This window comes from Enhydra lutris, unplaced genomic scaffold (assembly GCF_002288905.1).
Source record: "Enhydra lutris kenyoni isolate GAN:26980312 unplaced genomic scaffold, ASM228890v2 scaffoldscaffold3, whole genome shotgun sequence".
Taxonomy (NCBI): Eukaryota; Metazoa; Chordata; class Mammalia; order Carnivora; family Mustelidae; genus Enhydra; species Enhydra lutris.
In genome coordinates, this window is record NW_019154087.1 from 46,580,362 (window position 1) to 46,598,122 (window position 17,761).

At 35.8% G+C, this 17,761-nt stretch overlaps 1 protein-coding gene across 2 annotated transcripts in view; it reads left to right on the plus strand.

Annotated features, from left to right (window-relative positions):
• Positions 1–314: 314 nt before the first annotated feature.
• LOC111157081 (RNA binding motif protein 46) overlaps positions 315–17,761 on the plus strand; it is a 40,943-nt gene continuing 23,496 nt past the window's right edge. Inside the window, exons 1-4 of one of the 2 annotated variants that reach the window (XM_022518308.1) lie at positions 315–357; positions 2,643–2,804; positions 6,305–6,772; positions 7,715–8,497. In XM_022518308.1, coding sequence (XP_022374016.1) covers positions 315–357; positions 2,643–2,804; positions 6,305–6,772; positions 7,715–8,497 — 1,456 coding nt within the window. Of the gene's footprint in view, positions 358–2,642; positions 2,805–6,304; positions 6,773–7,714; positions 8,498–17,761 lie in introns of those variants that run through there. The other variant, XM_022518315.1, reaches the window with a different exon arrangement.

A 17,761-nucleotide genomic window follows, 5' to 3' on the forward strand; every position in this document is an offset into this window, starting at 1 on the left:
TGAAACCTATGAGATAGGCAGTGTATTGTCTGCATTTTAAAGGTGAGGAAATTAGGTTACAGAAGGGCTAAGTAAGTTAAAATTATAGCTAGTTGAATGCAAAAGGATTTGAATCTAGGCAGTCTGGCTTCAGAGCCACAGTCTACTAAGTACTAGCAAGTAAAACTGCAGTGACAGTTTCACTTACTCTAGAGCAGTAATTCTTTGGTAATGTCTTCTCCATTCCCACCCTCTGTCCACTGTAGAGATGCTAATGCTCTTCCCTAGGTTTGTGTCTGCCACAGCACAACTCCTCTGCCCCAATCTTTGAGAAAATGCAAGATGTTTCTGAAAAGAGCAAAAACAAAAGCACTGTGGGTATGTGAAAAATTAAGATGAGCTGCCCTCTAGTATTTATCAAAACTAACCTTTAATTAAGCCTCAGGTAATTCTAACAAGACTTTTATGTCATTGCCCCATTTAATCCTAACAGCAGCTTTGCAATAACTTGTATTGGTATTCTCATTTTATAGTGAGTAGAGAGAAAATAAGCTGACCAATTTGCTCAGCTATAAAGTGGCAGAGTGAAGTCAAATTGAGGTGCTTTGGCTAAAAATTTTGTACTTTTTAAAATGCTGTGCTGTGGTTTGGTTTCCATTTATAATCAAAGTTCTGTTGAAAGTCAAAAATGGCTTGCTCAATGCAAGATTTTAATTTTTTCTTAAGAGAACCTTTTTTTTATTTTTAAGATTTTATTTATTTGTCAGAGAGGGAAAGAGAGAGAGAGGGTACAAGCAGGGGGAGCAGCAGGCAGAAGGAGAAGCAGGCTCTCAGCTGAGCAAGGAGCCCGATACAGGACTCCCATCTCAGGACCCTGGGATCATGACCTGAGCTGAAGGCAGACGATTAACCACCTGAGTCGCCTAGGCGTTTTAATTTTTATTTTAACTTTTTAAAAATTATTTATTTGACAGAGAGAGCGAGAGAGAGCACAAGCTAGGAGAGCAGCAGGCACAGGGAGAGGGAGAACCAGACTTGCTGCTGAGCAGGGAGCCTGATGCGGGGCTTTACCCCAGGACCCTGGGATCATGACCTGAGCTGAAGGCAATACTTAATTAACTGAGCCACCCAGGCACCTCTGTGGATTTTAATTTTTGTATTTGTTAATGATAACACCAAATAAGAGAGACCTAAAATTAAGAAACAGAGTAAATCAGAGTATTAATCTTTTGGATCAAAGTGATTTTTCTGGCAACCTAAGTATATGGTAATTAAGTTCATTTAAAAAAAATAAAAACACATCTTTATATATAGTGCTCAACGTAGATCTCAGGTTCTCTCTAGGTCCTGCTTACCCGTTGATGTAATTTTCTTTCTTTTTCTTTTTTTTAAAGTTTTATTTATTTGAGAGAGAGAGAGCATGAGCAGGAGGGGCAAAGGGAGAGGGAGAGAGAACCTCAAGCAGACTTTGCACTGAGCAGGAGCTGGACATGGGGCTCACTCTCAGAACCCTGAGATCATGACTGGAGCCAAAACTAAATTGGATGCTTAACTGACTGTGCCACTGATGAGCCCCTAATGTAATTTTCTTAATCTGCTGTTAGTTGAAAATCATAGTAGTTCCTGTTTCTGCTCAGAGGAAGTGGTTTTGATCCCTACTTTCTCTAGTAGCTTCTTCTTGGAACGGGGTGGTTTGAAGTTCTGTTTACTCACTCCAAGGATCTGTTCAATTTCTGATAACTGGTGGGGTCCTTAAAGACTGCTGACAACATGAACCATATTGTCATTAGGCTACATTTATCTGAAAAGTATAAGGCATAATAAAATCCAGGGGCACCTGGGTGGCTCAGTGTAACCCACTGCCTTTGGCTCAGGTCATGATCTTGGGGTCCTGGGATTGAGCCTTTCATCGGGCTCTCTGCTCGGCGGGGAGCCTGCTTCTCCCTCTCTCTCTCTGCCTGCCTCTCTGTCTACTTGTGATCTCTCTCTCCGTCAAATAAATAAAATCTTTAAAAAAACATCATAAAATCCAGTTGTCCTATATGAGAAAATAATTTATTTATTTATTTATTTATTTATTTAAAAGATTTTATTTATTTATTTGACAGAGATTACAAGTAGGCAGAGAGGGAGGCAGAGAGAGAGAGAGAGAGGAGGAAGCAGGCTCCCCGCCGAGCAGAGAGCCCCATGCGGGGCTCGATCCCAAGACCCCGGGATCACGACCCGAGCCGAAGGCAGAGGCTTTAACCCACTGAGCCACCCAGGCGCACCATGATAAAATAATTTAAACTTTGGGCTCCGTGGATCAGCAGTGATCATATATTCATTGATGGCAGTATATTTATTTTGTTATTTCTGCTTTTTTCTTCTCTAACTCCTTTTCATGTATTTGTGTTTTCTATTTTTGTTGTTGTTCTTTTCTCTTTTTTACTTTTGCCTTCTTTTTTTGTAGCTTAACGCTTTCTAAAGGTACTGGTTAATGGATCAGTCACATTAAATGAAATTTCCAGCTTCCATTATGTAGCATAACTTTGTGGGCAGGACCACAATGGTCACCAGTTGTAGCAGCCACAACTGTTTTTGGTTTCTCGGACCCAAAAGAAATCCTTCATAGGTCGCTGGTGCTTCATGTCATAAACACTGTTTTTCAAATTTTGTTTTAGGAACTGCAACCATGAATGAAGAAAACATAGATGGAACAAATGGATGCAGTAAAGTCAGAACTGGTACTCAGAATGAAGCGGCATTACTTGCTTTGATGGAAAAGACTGGTTACAACATGGTACAAGAAAATGGGCAAAGGAAATTTGGTGGTCCTCCTCCAGGTGTGGATTTATTTATGTTCAAAAATATTGAGTCTTTAATATACATTAGGCATATATATCCACAAATATCCAAAATAATAGTTCTTTCCTTATAACTGCTGAAATACCTTAGCAGTTATTTTTACTATTGTGAGGGAAAATTGGTAGATTATGTATGTTATGCATGTTTTACTCTCACATTTTTTTTCAACTCTTCTCTTGGTTTAGGAAATAGTTGAGAAGAAAGTTGGGTTGGTTGGGTTTTCTTTTCTCCAATTTTTTATTAAATTCTAGTTAGTTAACATATAGTTAATATTGGTTTCAGGAGTAGAATTTAGTGATTCATCACTTACGTATAATACCCAGTGCTCAATGCAGCAAGTGCTCTCCTTAATACCTATCCCTTCTTCAGCTCTCCCCAGCCTACCTCCCCTCCAGGAGCCTCCCATTTATTCTCTATAGTTAATAGTCTCTTATGGTTGGCTTCCCTCTCTTTTTTTTTCCCCCTTCCTTATGTTCATCTGTTTTGTTCCTCAAATTCCACATATGAGTGAAATTATATGGTATTTGTCTTTTTCTGACTGACTTATTTTGCTTAACATAGTACATTCCAACTTTATCCATGTTGTTGCAAATGGCAGGATTTCATTCTTTTTGATAGCTGAGTAATATTCCACAGAATACTTCTTTATCCATTCATCCGTTGATGGGCATTTGGGCTCTTTCCATAATTTGGCTATTGTTGATAATGCTTCTATAAACATTGGGGTGTATGTGCCCCTTCAAATCAGTATTTTTGTATCCTTTAGGTAAATACCTAGTAGTGCAATTGCTCAGTCATATGGTAGCCCTGTTTTTAACTTTTTGAGAAGCCTCCTAATTGTTTTCCAGAGTGGCTGCACCAGTTTGCATTCCCACCAATGGTATAGAGGAAATTTATTTCCTTTCTTGGAATCCTCACCAACATTTGTTGTTGCTTGTTTTATTAATTTCAGCCCTTACAGGTGTGAGGTGGTATCTCATTATAGTTTTGATTTGTATTTTCCTGATGATTAGTGATGTTGAGCATCTTTTCATGTCTATTGGCCATCTGGATGTCTTCTTTGGAAAAAGGTCTATTCATGTCTTCTGCCTATTTCTTAACTGGATTATTTGTTTTTTTGTGGGGGGTATTGAGTTTAATAAGTTCTTTATAGATTTTGGATACTAACCCTTTATTAAATAAGACATTTAAATATCTTCTCCCATTCTGTAGGCTGACTTAGTTTTGTTGATTGTTTCCTTTGCTTTGCAGAAGCTTTTTATCTTGGTGAAGTCCTAATAGTTCATTTTTGCTCTTGTTTTCTTTGCCTCTGGAGATGTATCTAGTAAGAAGTTGCTATGGCTGGGGTTCTTGGGTAGCTCAGTTGGTCAGGCATCTGACTCTTGATTTCAGCTCAGGTTATGATCTCAGGGTCATGAGATTGAGACCCACATTGGACTCTGTGCTCAGTGTGGAGTCTGCTTGAGATTCTCCCTCTCCCTTTAAATAAATAAATAAAATCTTAAAAAAAATTGCTATGGTTGGGGTCAAAGAGGTTGCTGCCCTTGTTCACTTCTAGGATTTTGATGTTTTCCTATCTCACAGTTAGGTCTATCATACATTTTGAATTTATTTTTGCGTGTGGTATAAGAAAGTGGTCCAGTCATTCTTCTGAATGTTGTTGTCCAGTTTTCCCGCACCATTTGTTGAAGAAACTTATCTTTTTTTCCACTGGATATGCTTTCCTGCTTTGTCAAAGGTTGATTGACCATATAGTTGTGGGTCCATTGCTGGGTTTTCTGTTCTGTTCCATTGATCTATGTGTCTTTTTTTGTGCCCGTACCATACTGTCTTGATGATTACAGCTTTGTAATATAGTTTAAAGTCCAGAATTATGATGCCTCCAACTTTATTTTTCTTTTTCAAGATTGCTTTAGCTATTTGGGGTCTTGTGTGGCTCCATAAAAATTTGAGGATTGTTTGTTCATTGAAAAATGCTGGTGGATGGGGTGCCTTAGTGACTCAGTCAGTTAAATATCTTCCTTCAGCTCAGGTTGTGATCCTGGAGTACCAGGATTGAGCCCCACATCAGGCTTCCTGCTCAATGGGGAGTCTGCTTCTCTCTCTGACCCTTCTCCATCTCATGCTTGCTTGCTCTCTCAAATAAATAAATAAAATCTTAAAAAAAAAGAAGAAAAATGTTGGTGGTATTTTGATATGGGTTGCATTAAAGGAGTAGACTGCTTCAGGTAGTATAGACATTTTAACATTATCTGTTCTTCCAGTCCATGAGCATGGGATTTTTTTCCATTTCTTTGTATCCTCTTCATTTTCTTTCATGAACATTCTGTAGTTTTCATTGTATAGATCTTCTATCTCTTTGATTAGGTTTAGTCCTAGTTATCTTACGGTTTTTGGTGCAGTTGTAAATGGGGTCAATTCCTTGATTTTTTTTTTCTTTTTCAGTATTGGTTTATAGAAATGCAACAGATTTCTGTACATTATTTTATATCTTGCACCTTTGCAATTTGTGTATTCTAACAATTTTTGGTGAAGTCTATTGGGCTTAGTACTTGGGTTTATAGAGTCAGGATTGGGTCACAGGGAAAAGGGTACTGTTTTTTTTAAATTTTTTTAATTTTTTATTTTATTTATTTTATTTTTTTTTTTTAAAGATTTTATTTATTTATTTGACAGAGAGAGAGAGAGATCACAAGTAGGCGGAGAGGCAGGCAGAGAGAGAGAGGGGGAAGCAGGCTTTTCGCCGAGTAGAGAGCCCGATGCAGGGCTCCATCTCAGGACCTTGAGATCATGACCTGAGCCTAAGGCAGAGGGTTAACCCACTGAGCCACCCAGGAGCCCCGGAAAAGGGTACTGTTAAAGAGAGGTTATTTTGGGGAGGATTTTGAAAGAGCAGTGAGTAGAGGAGTGGTGTTTATACTAGAGGCAAACCAGATGGAAACAGCTACATAAATACGATGTTTTGCCTTTCTACTAGTAGCCAGTGTACTTTATTTGCTCAGAAACCTCCAGTTAGCTTTCTATCAGACTTAAGATAAAATCTGGGCCTCTAGCCACCTGGATGGCGGCACTACAACTCTAGTACTACCTCAAGTATGTGTTAGCTGTACAGGCCTGTGTGCTGTATGGTGTTCTGAGTACAAAACACTTGCTCTTTCTTAATATATCTGGAAGGTTTGTTCCCTCATTTTTTTCTCATCTCCTCTTAAACCTCATATGCTCAGAGAAGGTTTACCTGACTACAGAGAATATCAATTCTTCTGTGGCTTTATTTTTCTTCATAGCACTTGTCATTATCTCTTTTCTCTGTTGAATATAAGCCTTATGAGGAAGGGTCTTCTATTTTGTTCACTGTTGTACCATTAATATCTAGAATAGTACACAGGACATAGCAGGCACAGTAAATTTGTGGAATGAGTGAATTATTGAATAGTGCATATAAATATCTTATTAGAATTTGTTTATTTTTGTCTTTCAGGTTGGGAAGGTCCCCCTCCACCTAGAGGCTGTGAAGTTTTTGTAGGAAAAATACCTCGTGATATGTATGAAGATGAGTTAGTTCCTGTATTTGAAAGAGCTGGGAAGATATATGAATTTCGACTTATGATGGAATTTAGTGGTGAAAATCGAGGGTATGCTTTTGTGATGTACACTACAAAAGAAGAGGCCCAATTAGCCATCAGAATTCTTAATAATTATGAAATTCGACCAGGGAAGTTTATTGGTGTGTGTGTAAGCTTGGATAATTGCAGATTATTTATTGGAGCTATTCCTAAGGAAAAGAAGAAAGAAGAAATTTTGGATGAAATGAAGAAAGTTACAGAAGGAGTTGTAGATGTCATTGTTTATCCAAGTGCAACAGATAAGACCAAAAATCGTGGTTTTGCATTTGTTGAATATGAATCTCACAGAGCTGCTGCCATGGCTAGGAGAAAACTAATCCCAGGTAAACTTACCTTTTAAAGTTGATTTTTTTTGGGGTGCCTGGGTGGCTCAGTGGGTTAAGCCGCTGCCTTCGGCTCAGGTCATGATCTCAGGGTCCTGGGATCGAGCCCCGCATCGGGCTCTCTGCTCAGCAGGGAGCCTGCTTCCTCCTCTCTCTCTCTGCCTGCCTCTCTGCCTGCTTGTGATCTCTCTCTGTCAAATAAATAAATAAAATCTTTAAAAAAAAATAAAGTTGATTTTTTCATATTAACCTAATTGTAAATATAGAAAAATGACAGCACCTTATGAATTGACATTTTGATAATATGTAATGCCCTTAAAGAGATATAGAGATTTTTTGAGTAAGGAAGTAAAATAAATGGTTCTAAAAAGACAAGAAGAAATTGTCCCTATAAAATGAGTCATTATCTGTAATACTATATGAATTTACTGAATATATACACATAGACACTTTTATTGTGGTGTTAATTGTTGTTTGGTAAAAATCCAAAGGACGGTACCTAATTCTTTTGTTAAAGGTCTTTTTTAAAATTTTTTAAGATCTAACCCATTTCAGAGAGAGAGACAGCATGTGCAGGGGGAGAGGGATTGGGAAGGGCAGAGGGAGAAAGAGAAGCAGGCTTCCCACCAATATAGGGCTCCATCCCAGAACCCTGAAATCATGACCTGAGCCAAAGGCAGATGCTTAACTGACTGAGCCACCGAGGTGCCCCAATAAAGGTCTATTTTTGAAATGTATTCGTACTGTTGACTCTTGAATTCCACTGTAAGTTCTGGCTGGGTTTGCCTTAGTAAAAACTTTCATGGAAGTTTTCATGTGAGAAACTGTGTTTAACCAAATATACTGATATTGGAGTTCCTGCTTCTTTTGAGAAAGTTTTATTTAATAGTTTTTGACTTTTAGTTGTTTTAATTGTCTTCAGGTTAATTTATTTTTTTACAGGTACATTCCAACTATGGGGCCATACCATTCAGGTAGATTGGGCTGACCCAGAGAAGGAGGTTGATGAGGAAACCATGCAGAGAGTTAAAGTTCTCTATGTAAGAAATTTAATGATCTCAACTACAGAGGAAACTATTAAAGCAGAATTCAACAAATTCAAACCTGGTGCAGTTGAACGAGTAAAGAAACTTAGAGATTATGCTTTTGTTCACTTTTTCAACCGAGAAGATGCAGTGGCTGCTATGTCAGTTATGAATGGAAAATGCATTGATGGAGCAAGTATTGAGGTAACACTGGCAAAACCAGTAAATAAAGAAAACACTTGGAGACAGCATCTTAATGGTCAGATTAGCCCTAATTCTGAAAATCTGATTGTGTTTGCTAACAAGGAAGAGAGCCACCCAAAAACTCTAGGCAAACCACCAACTCTTCCAGCTCGTCTCAATGGTCAACATAGCCCAAGCCCCCCTGAAATTGAAAGATGCACTTATCCATTTTTTCCTGGAACCAAGCTTACTCCAATTAGTATGTATTCTTTAAAATCCAATCATTTCAATTCTGCAGTAATGCATTTGGATTATTACTGCAACAAAAATAATTGGGCACCACCAGAATATTATTTATATTCAACAACAAGTCAAGATGGGAAGGTACTCTTGGTATATAAAATTGTTATTCCTGCTATTGCAAATGGATCCCAGAGTTACTTTATGCCAGACAAACTCTGTACTACGTTAGAAGATGCAAAGGAACTGGCAGCCCAGTTTACATTACTTCATTTGGGTAAGTTTAAAAATACTTTAAATAATTATTGTAGAATATGAAACTAGGAAATACTATTATTAAAAGTTATTTTGAATTGGTGGTATTTAACATAAATTTTACCTCAGTTTTATGAATTCATGGTAAATTTTGTTGAGACTTTTCTCTTGTATAATCTTCCTATATTTAACTTTTAGCTTTTTAAACATTACTTAGGGGAAAATTTGGTTTTGATTTACAGAGATCATGATCTTATTTCATTAATTTATTGTTTTTGTAATGACTAATCTTCATTTGATAATTTCTATATAACTTACAGGATGTTACTTAAACCAACTTGTAAGAGTGTCCCTGCATCTTTGGTGAAGTCTACATAGTAATCGTTTCTGGGGGGAAGTGGCAGAGAGTTGGTAAAATCAGACGTATTTCAGATGGGTTATGTGTAGACACAGCCTTATGCTCACCAATCTGGAAATTTGTCATTATTACTCATGAAAGACGAAAAGCATCACCAAGAGGTGTTTATGACCATTCTTTTCTTAATTTCATGCTTTTATTTATTTATTTATTTATTTTTAAAGATTTTATTTATTTATTTGACAGAGATCACAAGTAGACAGAGAGGCAGGCAGAGAGAGAGAGAGAGAGGGAAGCAGGCTCCCTGCTGAGAAGAGAGCCCGATGTGGGACTCGATCCCAGGACCCTGAGATCATGACCTGAGCCGAAGACAGCGGCTTAACCCACTGAGCCACCCAGGCGCCCCTCATGCTTTTAAAAGATTAAGTTTACTTAATACCTTTGAGGGATAGTTAAAAAGGCTTTGGTAACAAAACATTTTGCATTGTGAAGGAAGAGATGCAATATCACTCTGGTATTTTCTTCTGTTTTTTATTCTTGCCCCCCCCACCACTTTTTCTCAGTTTTTTTGACAGAGTTATAGATTGTGTTTGGTGATTATTTTGTGCCTCAAATAATATTTATTATAAGAATAGTGGTTTCTTGAAGATAACAGTAATGAGTCCCCAAGAGGGATTATAATTGTTTCTTGATTATAATTGTCAAACTCTTAGCTTAAAATTGATTTGTTATATGGTTGCAGAACCATACTACTGAAGCTTATGTCTGTTTAAAATTGATACTCTCAAGTTTGTTAAAGAGAAGGCAGTCTAAAAGGAAAACCATTGCTAAGGGGGGGAGGGAATTTTATACATTGTATAGATGTATTTTATACAGTGCTTATCCATGCATAACCACCATAGTATGCATGGTTTTAGGAGAATCTGATCATCAGAATTTCAGGGCTGAAGGTAGGGTTTCTTTCAAAAGAAACTTTTGGTCATGTCCTCAATTATTGGAAACATTAGGGAATTTTACAGTCATTGAAATTAATAAATTCTTAAGTATGATTTTCATTAATGCACAAAATAGAAGCCTTCCATTTTTTCTTTTAATAAAGACAATTTAAGTTAAAGATTAAAATTACATGGACAGCAAATAATTCAAATTAGGGTTCTTAGAAAAAAATGGATCAAATTATTTTTTTGGAGTGGAATATAGGTAATTAGTTGCTGAGCAAGATTTTCTCAGGATACTTATATCTGATTTAACATGGTAATGCTAAAACATACTTCTATCCCTACTTATTCCCTTATAAATTTAACTTAGCTTAAATTTCCAAGATTCTTTTTTTTTTTTTAAAGATTTTATTTTTATTTATTTGACAGAGAGAGATCACAAGTAGACAGGCAGGCAGAGAGAGAGAGAGAGAGAGAGAGAGAGAGAGAGAGAGAGAGAGAGAGAAGCAGGCCTCCCGCTGAGCAGAGAGCCCGATGCGGGACTCGAGCCCAGGACCCTGAGATCACGACCCGAGCCGAAGGCAGCAGCTTAACCCACTGAGCCACCCAGGCGCCCCAATTTCCAAGATTCTTAAAATAGTCTTAGTTCATAGCAGATTTTCCAGTTTGACATGATTTGCCCATCTGCTTATTCCATAAAGATCAGATGCTAATTGAACCAGAGGTTTTTCATCAGCTTTTAACTCCATTATTGAGATGGTTTTGACTTGAGTTCTAGGACCATAGTTAGTTTTATTGAGCTTACAGTTCCTAAAGAGAATCCCTGTTCAGGTATAGTTTTCCCAACTTGATTTTGTTTTTTATGGATGAAGTTAGCTTCAATAAATGAAATACTTAGAGGACACAGTTTGCTTTAGTCCTCTATTTCAGATTTTATCAGCCTTATATAAAAGCTACTTATAATTAAAAAAATCAACAATTTCTGTTTTATATATTTTCTCTGTTTCTAGTTACCATCAGAGAGAAGACCCAAGATCTAAATATAAGCCAAAAATTTTAATTAAACACTAAGACTTGTTTGGATGCGCTACACAGGCTTTTGAGGCCTTATCTACAAAGTGACATAAAAATCCTTATTGCAGTTGACAAGATACATGAGTGAAGGTTGAGGCAGCTGAGGAGAAGAAGGGATAGAATTTAGGGAAGTGTAAGAAACCGAAATAAGGGGTCTAGAAATCTTTTATCAGAAAACAAGTGCCTGACCTTTGGAGGTTATTAAAGTAGGGCAGGAATTATAGACAGCCAGGAGGTTACATGTTGCTAAATGGGAGATTAAGGTATATATAGACTGAATATTGTTGTGGCAGTATTCTGGTTTGCTTTTTACTTCTGTTAATATTGGACTCTCGGGGCTTTAAAGAATTGATGCCTTTTTAGGTACAGATCTAAAGGTTGCAAGGTTTTATTGGGTGTTTAAGGGTTGAGATCAGTTGGTAGTAGTGTGTTCTTAGAGGGTAAAGGGTGGTATGTTCTTCCTATCCTGCTAAATATTTACATGTTTCAAGGATTGGATTTTTCTGAGATCTTGAGAGGTTGTTATTGGTTCCTAGAGTCTCCCAAATAGAGTTCATTAAATATTAAATCATCTTTTGGCTCTGTTTTCTTAAAGAATTTGAATGTACCTCTCCAGATAGTGAATTTGACTTCTATTTTAAAATGTTTTCTTTGAGTGTGGTAATTTTTTTTCTTTTTTAAGTTTGTTTTCATACCCTTCTGTTAACCCTTTCAGTTTGATGTTATTCTGAGCATTATTACCCAGTCTTACTTTGATGGTCTTTGATTATTATATGTGATATAGTCATTTACCTTTTTATTTCAGAGTCCTTTAAGAATGTACTTTTAATACCCACATTGTTTTGGTGTTATCATGCCCATTTTTCAGGTTTGAAAAATAAAACAGAAAAAATTAGACTTTAGTTAAATGATTATCATTGGTGTTATGAGGAAAATAGTTTTCTTAAAGGGATAATAGGTACCTAAATGAGTAGTACTAGAGGTCTGAGAGTTTACTTGTAGTGACCATTTAATGCTTTTAGTGGAACCCCAAAAGTTCTTGGTGGGTAGTTCTTTAAAATCAATTTTTAAAAAAAAATTTGGGTAATTTGGTCCCATTTAAAGTGAATTCTATTTTAAGCAAAATACCCCTAATAGAAGAAGCTAAAAGCTGGGATTTAATGCCAAAATTGAACCCTCTTTTTTTTTTTTTTTTTTAACTTTGAAGTTGGAGACTATCTTCCTCTTCATAATGTCGGAGAATGATCTCCCTAACCTCACTGGAAACTGATTACCCAACCAATGGGATGAGAAATTGTCACCTGTTTATATTTAGGAACCTGTAATATGTGAGATACTCAGTGGGTTTAATACATAGACTACATACCTGTGGGCTCAGAAATAGTTTCTATGCTAAGTATTTGACGTATGGAGATATCATGGGTCATTGAGTATCATATCTCTTTTTTTTAAGATTTTATTTATTTATTTGACAGGTAGAGATCACAAATAGGCAGAGAGGCAGGCAGAGAGAGAGAGGAGGAGGCAGGCACCCTGCTGAGCAGAGAACCGATGCGGGGCTCTGGTCCCAGGACCCTAGGATCATGACCTGAGCAGAAGGCAGAGGCTTTGACCCACTGAGCCACCCAGGTGTCCTAAGTATCATATCTTTTTAAATAAGCATTTTCTAGTTAATAATTTTGTATCTGTTTAATAATGGATCTAGACTATGAGTGTGATCGTCTTTGCCTCTGTTTTGAATATGGGCCTTCCATATTTGCCACTGCTTTCCCCTGGAGGATTCCTAACCATGTTAGGAGTGGGATAAGCAAAATCAAGAAAATAAAGGGAGGTCCTGGAGAGTTACAGTTTTGAAGAAAGTCCTGGAGAATACTTACTGGAAGGAGGGAGGTAGCCTCAAGTGTGTCATGGCAGTTCACCTTGTTATATAATTTATTAGTAACTAATTGAAGGCAAGGCATTTCTTTTCTTATTTCTATGTTTGTATAATACTGACACAAGTGGCAATTTTTTACTTTCAAACAGCAGTAAAGAACCTCTGTCACAAATCAGCTTGTGCCCTTGATGTAATTTCATCATCTTTTGGCTGTGACTAATGAAGTTTATTAAAGAACAACTTTTCTTGAACGCTGCTCATGTACTAATTGTACTTTTGTAGCAGTCAGGAGTTAAATATAAATAAAATTTTGTTTTTGGTCTTTTTTTTTTTTTTTAAGATTTTTATTTATTTATTTGACAGAGAGAGATCACAAGTAGACAGAGAGAGAGAGAGAGAGAGAGAGAGAGAGAGAGAGAGAGAAGCAGGCTCCTTGCTGAGCAGAGAGCCCGATGCGGGACTCGATCCCAGGACCCTGAGATCATGACCTGAGCCGAAGGTAGCGGCTTAACCCACTGAGCCACTCAGGCGCCCTGTTTTTGGTCTTAAGGAGTCATGATCTACTGAAGAAGGCAGAGACAAACTGCAGAAGTTTTGAGAGTACAAAGGAAGGGTGTGCTCACCTGATTTGAGTTGTAAATCTTGAGAGAGTTTATGGGCAGAGGGGCACAACATGAGCAAATACCTGCTAGAAAAACAGCATGGTTGGGGGTGGCTAATGGCAAACAGTTGTGTCTGGTATTTGCTTTGGTGATTTCAGTCAGATTTTAAGGATTAGAAATTAAAAAGATGTGGACGTTAGTTAATTGAAATTTTATCAGTCTTGCTTTTTATAAAACTTTGCAAGGTTTTTTTTTTTTTAAATTTTTTTATTAGTATGACTATGTTGTCTTTAGTTGCTTTTCTTTTGAGCAAGTAATTTTTTTCTGGATGAATCCATCCTAAGTTGTGTGGACTATTTTATGTGTCATCTTATGGTCATCTTTTTAATATATCCTATATTTTCTATTTTCAGTATTCATTTTGTGGCTGACTTGCATATTGTTTCTTGTATTTGACTTTGTAATGACATACTCTTTTTTTTTTTTAAAAGATTTTATTTATTTATTTGACAGAGATCACAAGTAGGCCGAGAGGCAGGCAGAGAGAGAGAGAGAGAGAGAGAGGAGGAAGCAGGCTCCCTGCAGAGCAGAGAGCCCGATGCGGGGCTCAATCCCAAGACCCTGAGATTATGACCTGAGCTGAAGGCAGAGGCTTTAACCCACTGAGCCACCCAGGTGCCCTGTAATGACATACTCTTTAGAATTTTTAATATTTTATGGTCATAGAGTGGTAAAATATTTATATATATATTCCAAGCATGATAGCTGTTATCTTTACTAAACCTTTAATGTCATTAAAATTAGGTTTTGATTTTGCTACCACTTGTAATTTGGTTGAAAGTTATAAAATAGAAGACACAGTACAATGAAAGTAAAAGTTTCTGAGAAATTTTAATCTGAAAAATAATTGGTGCTTTTTTTCTTATGAGCTGTCATTATTTCCAGATTGATGGGCAGAAATGCAAAAATAAAATTTTAATTTAAAAAATTTGCTAACAAATTGCTTTGAAACAGAGAAACTTTTTTTTTTTTAATTTAGGGAATAATTTTGGGAGACAAGCTCAATATATGTAATATTTGTATCATATTTAAATGAAGTTTATTATAAATAAAAGAAAAATAATGCCTTTAGAAAGTTATTTTTTCCAGTTTTAATTACAGACCTAACTTTGATGATACTATTTCAAATTGATAATCTTAAAAATAATCTGCTAAATTTGCTTTAAAATTCATCTGGTTAAAAAGAAGGAGGGATAACAACATTTGTACATTAATTTGTTTTCGTATGACCAAATGGTGAGATGAAAATTCCATTAACTCAACTATGTGTCTTTGACCCTCTAGAGGGCCCAGTGCTCATGAAAATGTATTTTTGTTCCTCTCAAAACATACTATTTTCTCCTGCAATATCATCATCTGGTATTACTCATAATTCTTATCTTATTAACACTTATATTAATGAACCATAATTATCATGGAGTTAGTAATGTAAGAGAAGCAGCTTATTTAACACAAAGTATTGAGTAAAAATTTAAGAACCTATAGCCTCAATCACCAACAAACCGAGACCTTTCATGGCAAATGAATCATTCACTCTTTGTGTACCTCAGTGCCTTCACCTCTAAAATGTCATGATTTTTACTTGATGAGCTTTGAGGATTCCTTTATTCCCCCCAATTTATGGTCTTGTTTAAAATATAGTCAAAAATCCTATGAAGGACCAGAAATAATACTTGAATTTACACACACACACACACACACACATATATATTTGAATTTTTAAATTTTTTAAATTTTTTTTATTTTTAAAGATTTTATTTATTTATTTGTCAGAAAGAGAGAGAGCGAGCGAGCACAGGCAGACAGAGTGGCAGGCAGAGGCAGAGAGAGAAGCAGGCTCCCCACAGAACAAGGAGCCCGATGCGGGACTCGATCCCAGGACGCTGGGATCATGACCTGAGCCGAAGGCAGCGGCTTAACCAACTGAGCCACCCAGGTGTCCCTATATTTTAATTTAAATAGTTCAAAACCAAGGGCTGCTTTTCTAGGAATTAACTATCAGTTTAATATCCCTTCATTTATATAATTGAAAGCTTTCATCTCTCTCCTTCACAGCAGAAAAATGGGTTAAAAAAAAAAAGCAACAAGTCACCTATCTTATTTGCATTATGACAAGTAATTTCTTTTTGGTTATTTCCGTCCCTGAATTTTTTCAGTTAAATATAATCAAAACTGAGATTTTATAAAACAACCTAATTACTTAAAAGTTTGGAAATTTGCCTTCTTTTGTAACAGAGAATCTAGGAAAATAATGATGTGTATTAAAACATATCATGTGACCAGCATTTCCATAGTTGTTATTAACTGACTAATGTGATCTGTGATTTCATTTGTTTTATATATTTATTTAATCATGTTTGATCACTTTTTCTTTTGTATCTTTGGTAATACCTTCCTGAAATACTTGTTCTAATACACATTTTAACAGTAGCTACTGCTTTATTTTTAAATTTAATATCTGATTTTGTCATTTAATATTTAAAAAATAATGGTTTGTAAATTTTCCTCTCTTGTATCAAATGCCACAATAAATTTTGCATGTATATTCCATTCTTAGATGTCAGCAGCAGTTTATAATTTTGCCACATGATGTCCCCTAAATACATTTTTTGGCATGGCTTTGAAAGGAATTTCAGTGTTATATTGATATTTCTCTTCTTTCTGGCTTATTTTTGGGGGGAGGTAGACTCAGCAAAATCAGTGTGAAAAGCTGCATTAGTCTTCTGCCTGCTATGCCCTTATTTCTGTTTCCTATTGACAGTTTGGTAGACAATAGTTACTTATGCTTTAGCAATATAATCTAGTGATAGGACTAGTGAATGGAGACAGAATGTTTTTGAAAAATGGTTTTACTATGATGATTTTATTCAAGTAATCATCTGTGCTTTTAACTACTTTAAAATTATTCAGTGCCAGTTGCCTCCAGGTCTTTTGGTTAGATTAAATAAAGTATCTACTTTTATTAGTTAATTTCAGATATATCATCTACTCTAGAGCAGTTGATTCTCTGTTCTAGAGTAATACATACTCTATGTAAGACATGGTAGGCACTACCTCCAAAAATGATGCTCTTGCTTCTGGGGATTCTAACTAGAAGTTTTAAATCATGAGAATATTAATAAGTGCTCAGAGTTCTTTGTTCCTTAAATTTGTAGTATTTGCCTAAAGATACGCTAGTTATGTGTGAGCCATTATTTATCTCATAGTAAATGACATTTGGACTACAAAAATGACCTGTTTGTAGGTTTTTATATACATAATGTAGTTCAAATTTTAAGAAAGTGATTTGTTTATAAACCTTCGTGCATTGTTTTGATTCAGTAAATATCATCTGTATACCACACTGATAATTCTGCTATAATTGTATCTGTAACTTTAAGTTAAAAGGTATATAGAAATGCAGTCATTAGAAAACAATCTGTTGTAATTGTATTGCCTGATAATTTGGTGAGTGTACTCAGAAATGTCTCTTTATTTTGTGTTTAAACAACATAGCTTGTTTTTTATAAGCAGATTAACTCAAGGGATTTACATTTGAGTAAACTTAAATAGATAAAAAAAAATGTAAACTAGGATATACAATTCCAGCTTCCTTATACACTATGTTGACCTTCACTTTTTCTCTTGTACCTTTTAATTTTCTTTCATTATGTTTTCTAAAAAGGATATTATTACTAGAAATACTTTATTTTTTCAACTTTTTTTTTATAATTCTGTTTTGTATGTGGATTTTTGTAAGACTGCAGGGCAAGCCCATTAATATTTTTTCTTGTTGCCTTTGTTTCAGCAATACACGTTCCAGTCTGCTTGTTTACTGGCCAGGTTATGGGGTAAACAAATCAGTTTGCAGCTTATGTGCCATATAGGTGTATGGCTTTTTTTTCCCCCTACCACTGCTGTGTTAATTTTTGGTTCAAGAATGACCAAATCAGTATTTATGAATCTATGAAGATTAAAGATTATTTTGGGCACAGAATGTATAAGATTCCAAATGAGCCATTATGAATCTTTGGAAAAAATGTTTAAAGTTATATTCTGCACTATAAATTTAATAATTTTTACCAAAAGTAAAAAAATAATCCAGGCAAGGACATGTTTATTAATTTAAATAATTCTTACCTGTGTGTATTATGTCTCCATGTTTCCTTGAGATCTCACAAATTAAGTTTCCTTAAGTGATCAAGAATCCCTTAGGGATTCCTCAGTATGAAATTTAGTTTTATCAAGTATGGAAATAGTGATGATACTAGAGCATTGGAAAGCTATTCCTTTTCTCTTAAGAACTAGAGGGGAAAAGAGGATACTAAGCAAAAATAGGATTATTTGTCCCATGAAAGCACTCTCCTAGCTTCTGAGGGGGATTTACACACATGATGAA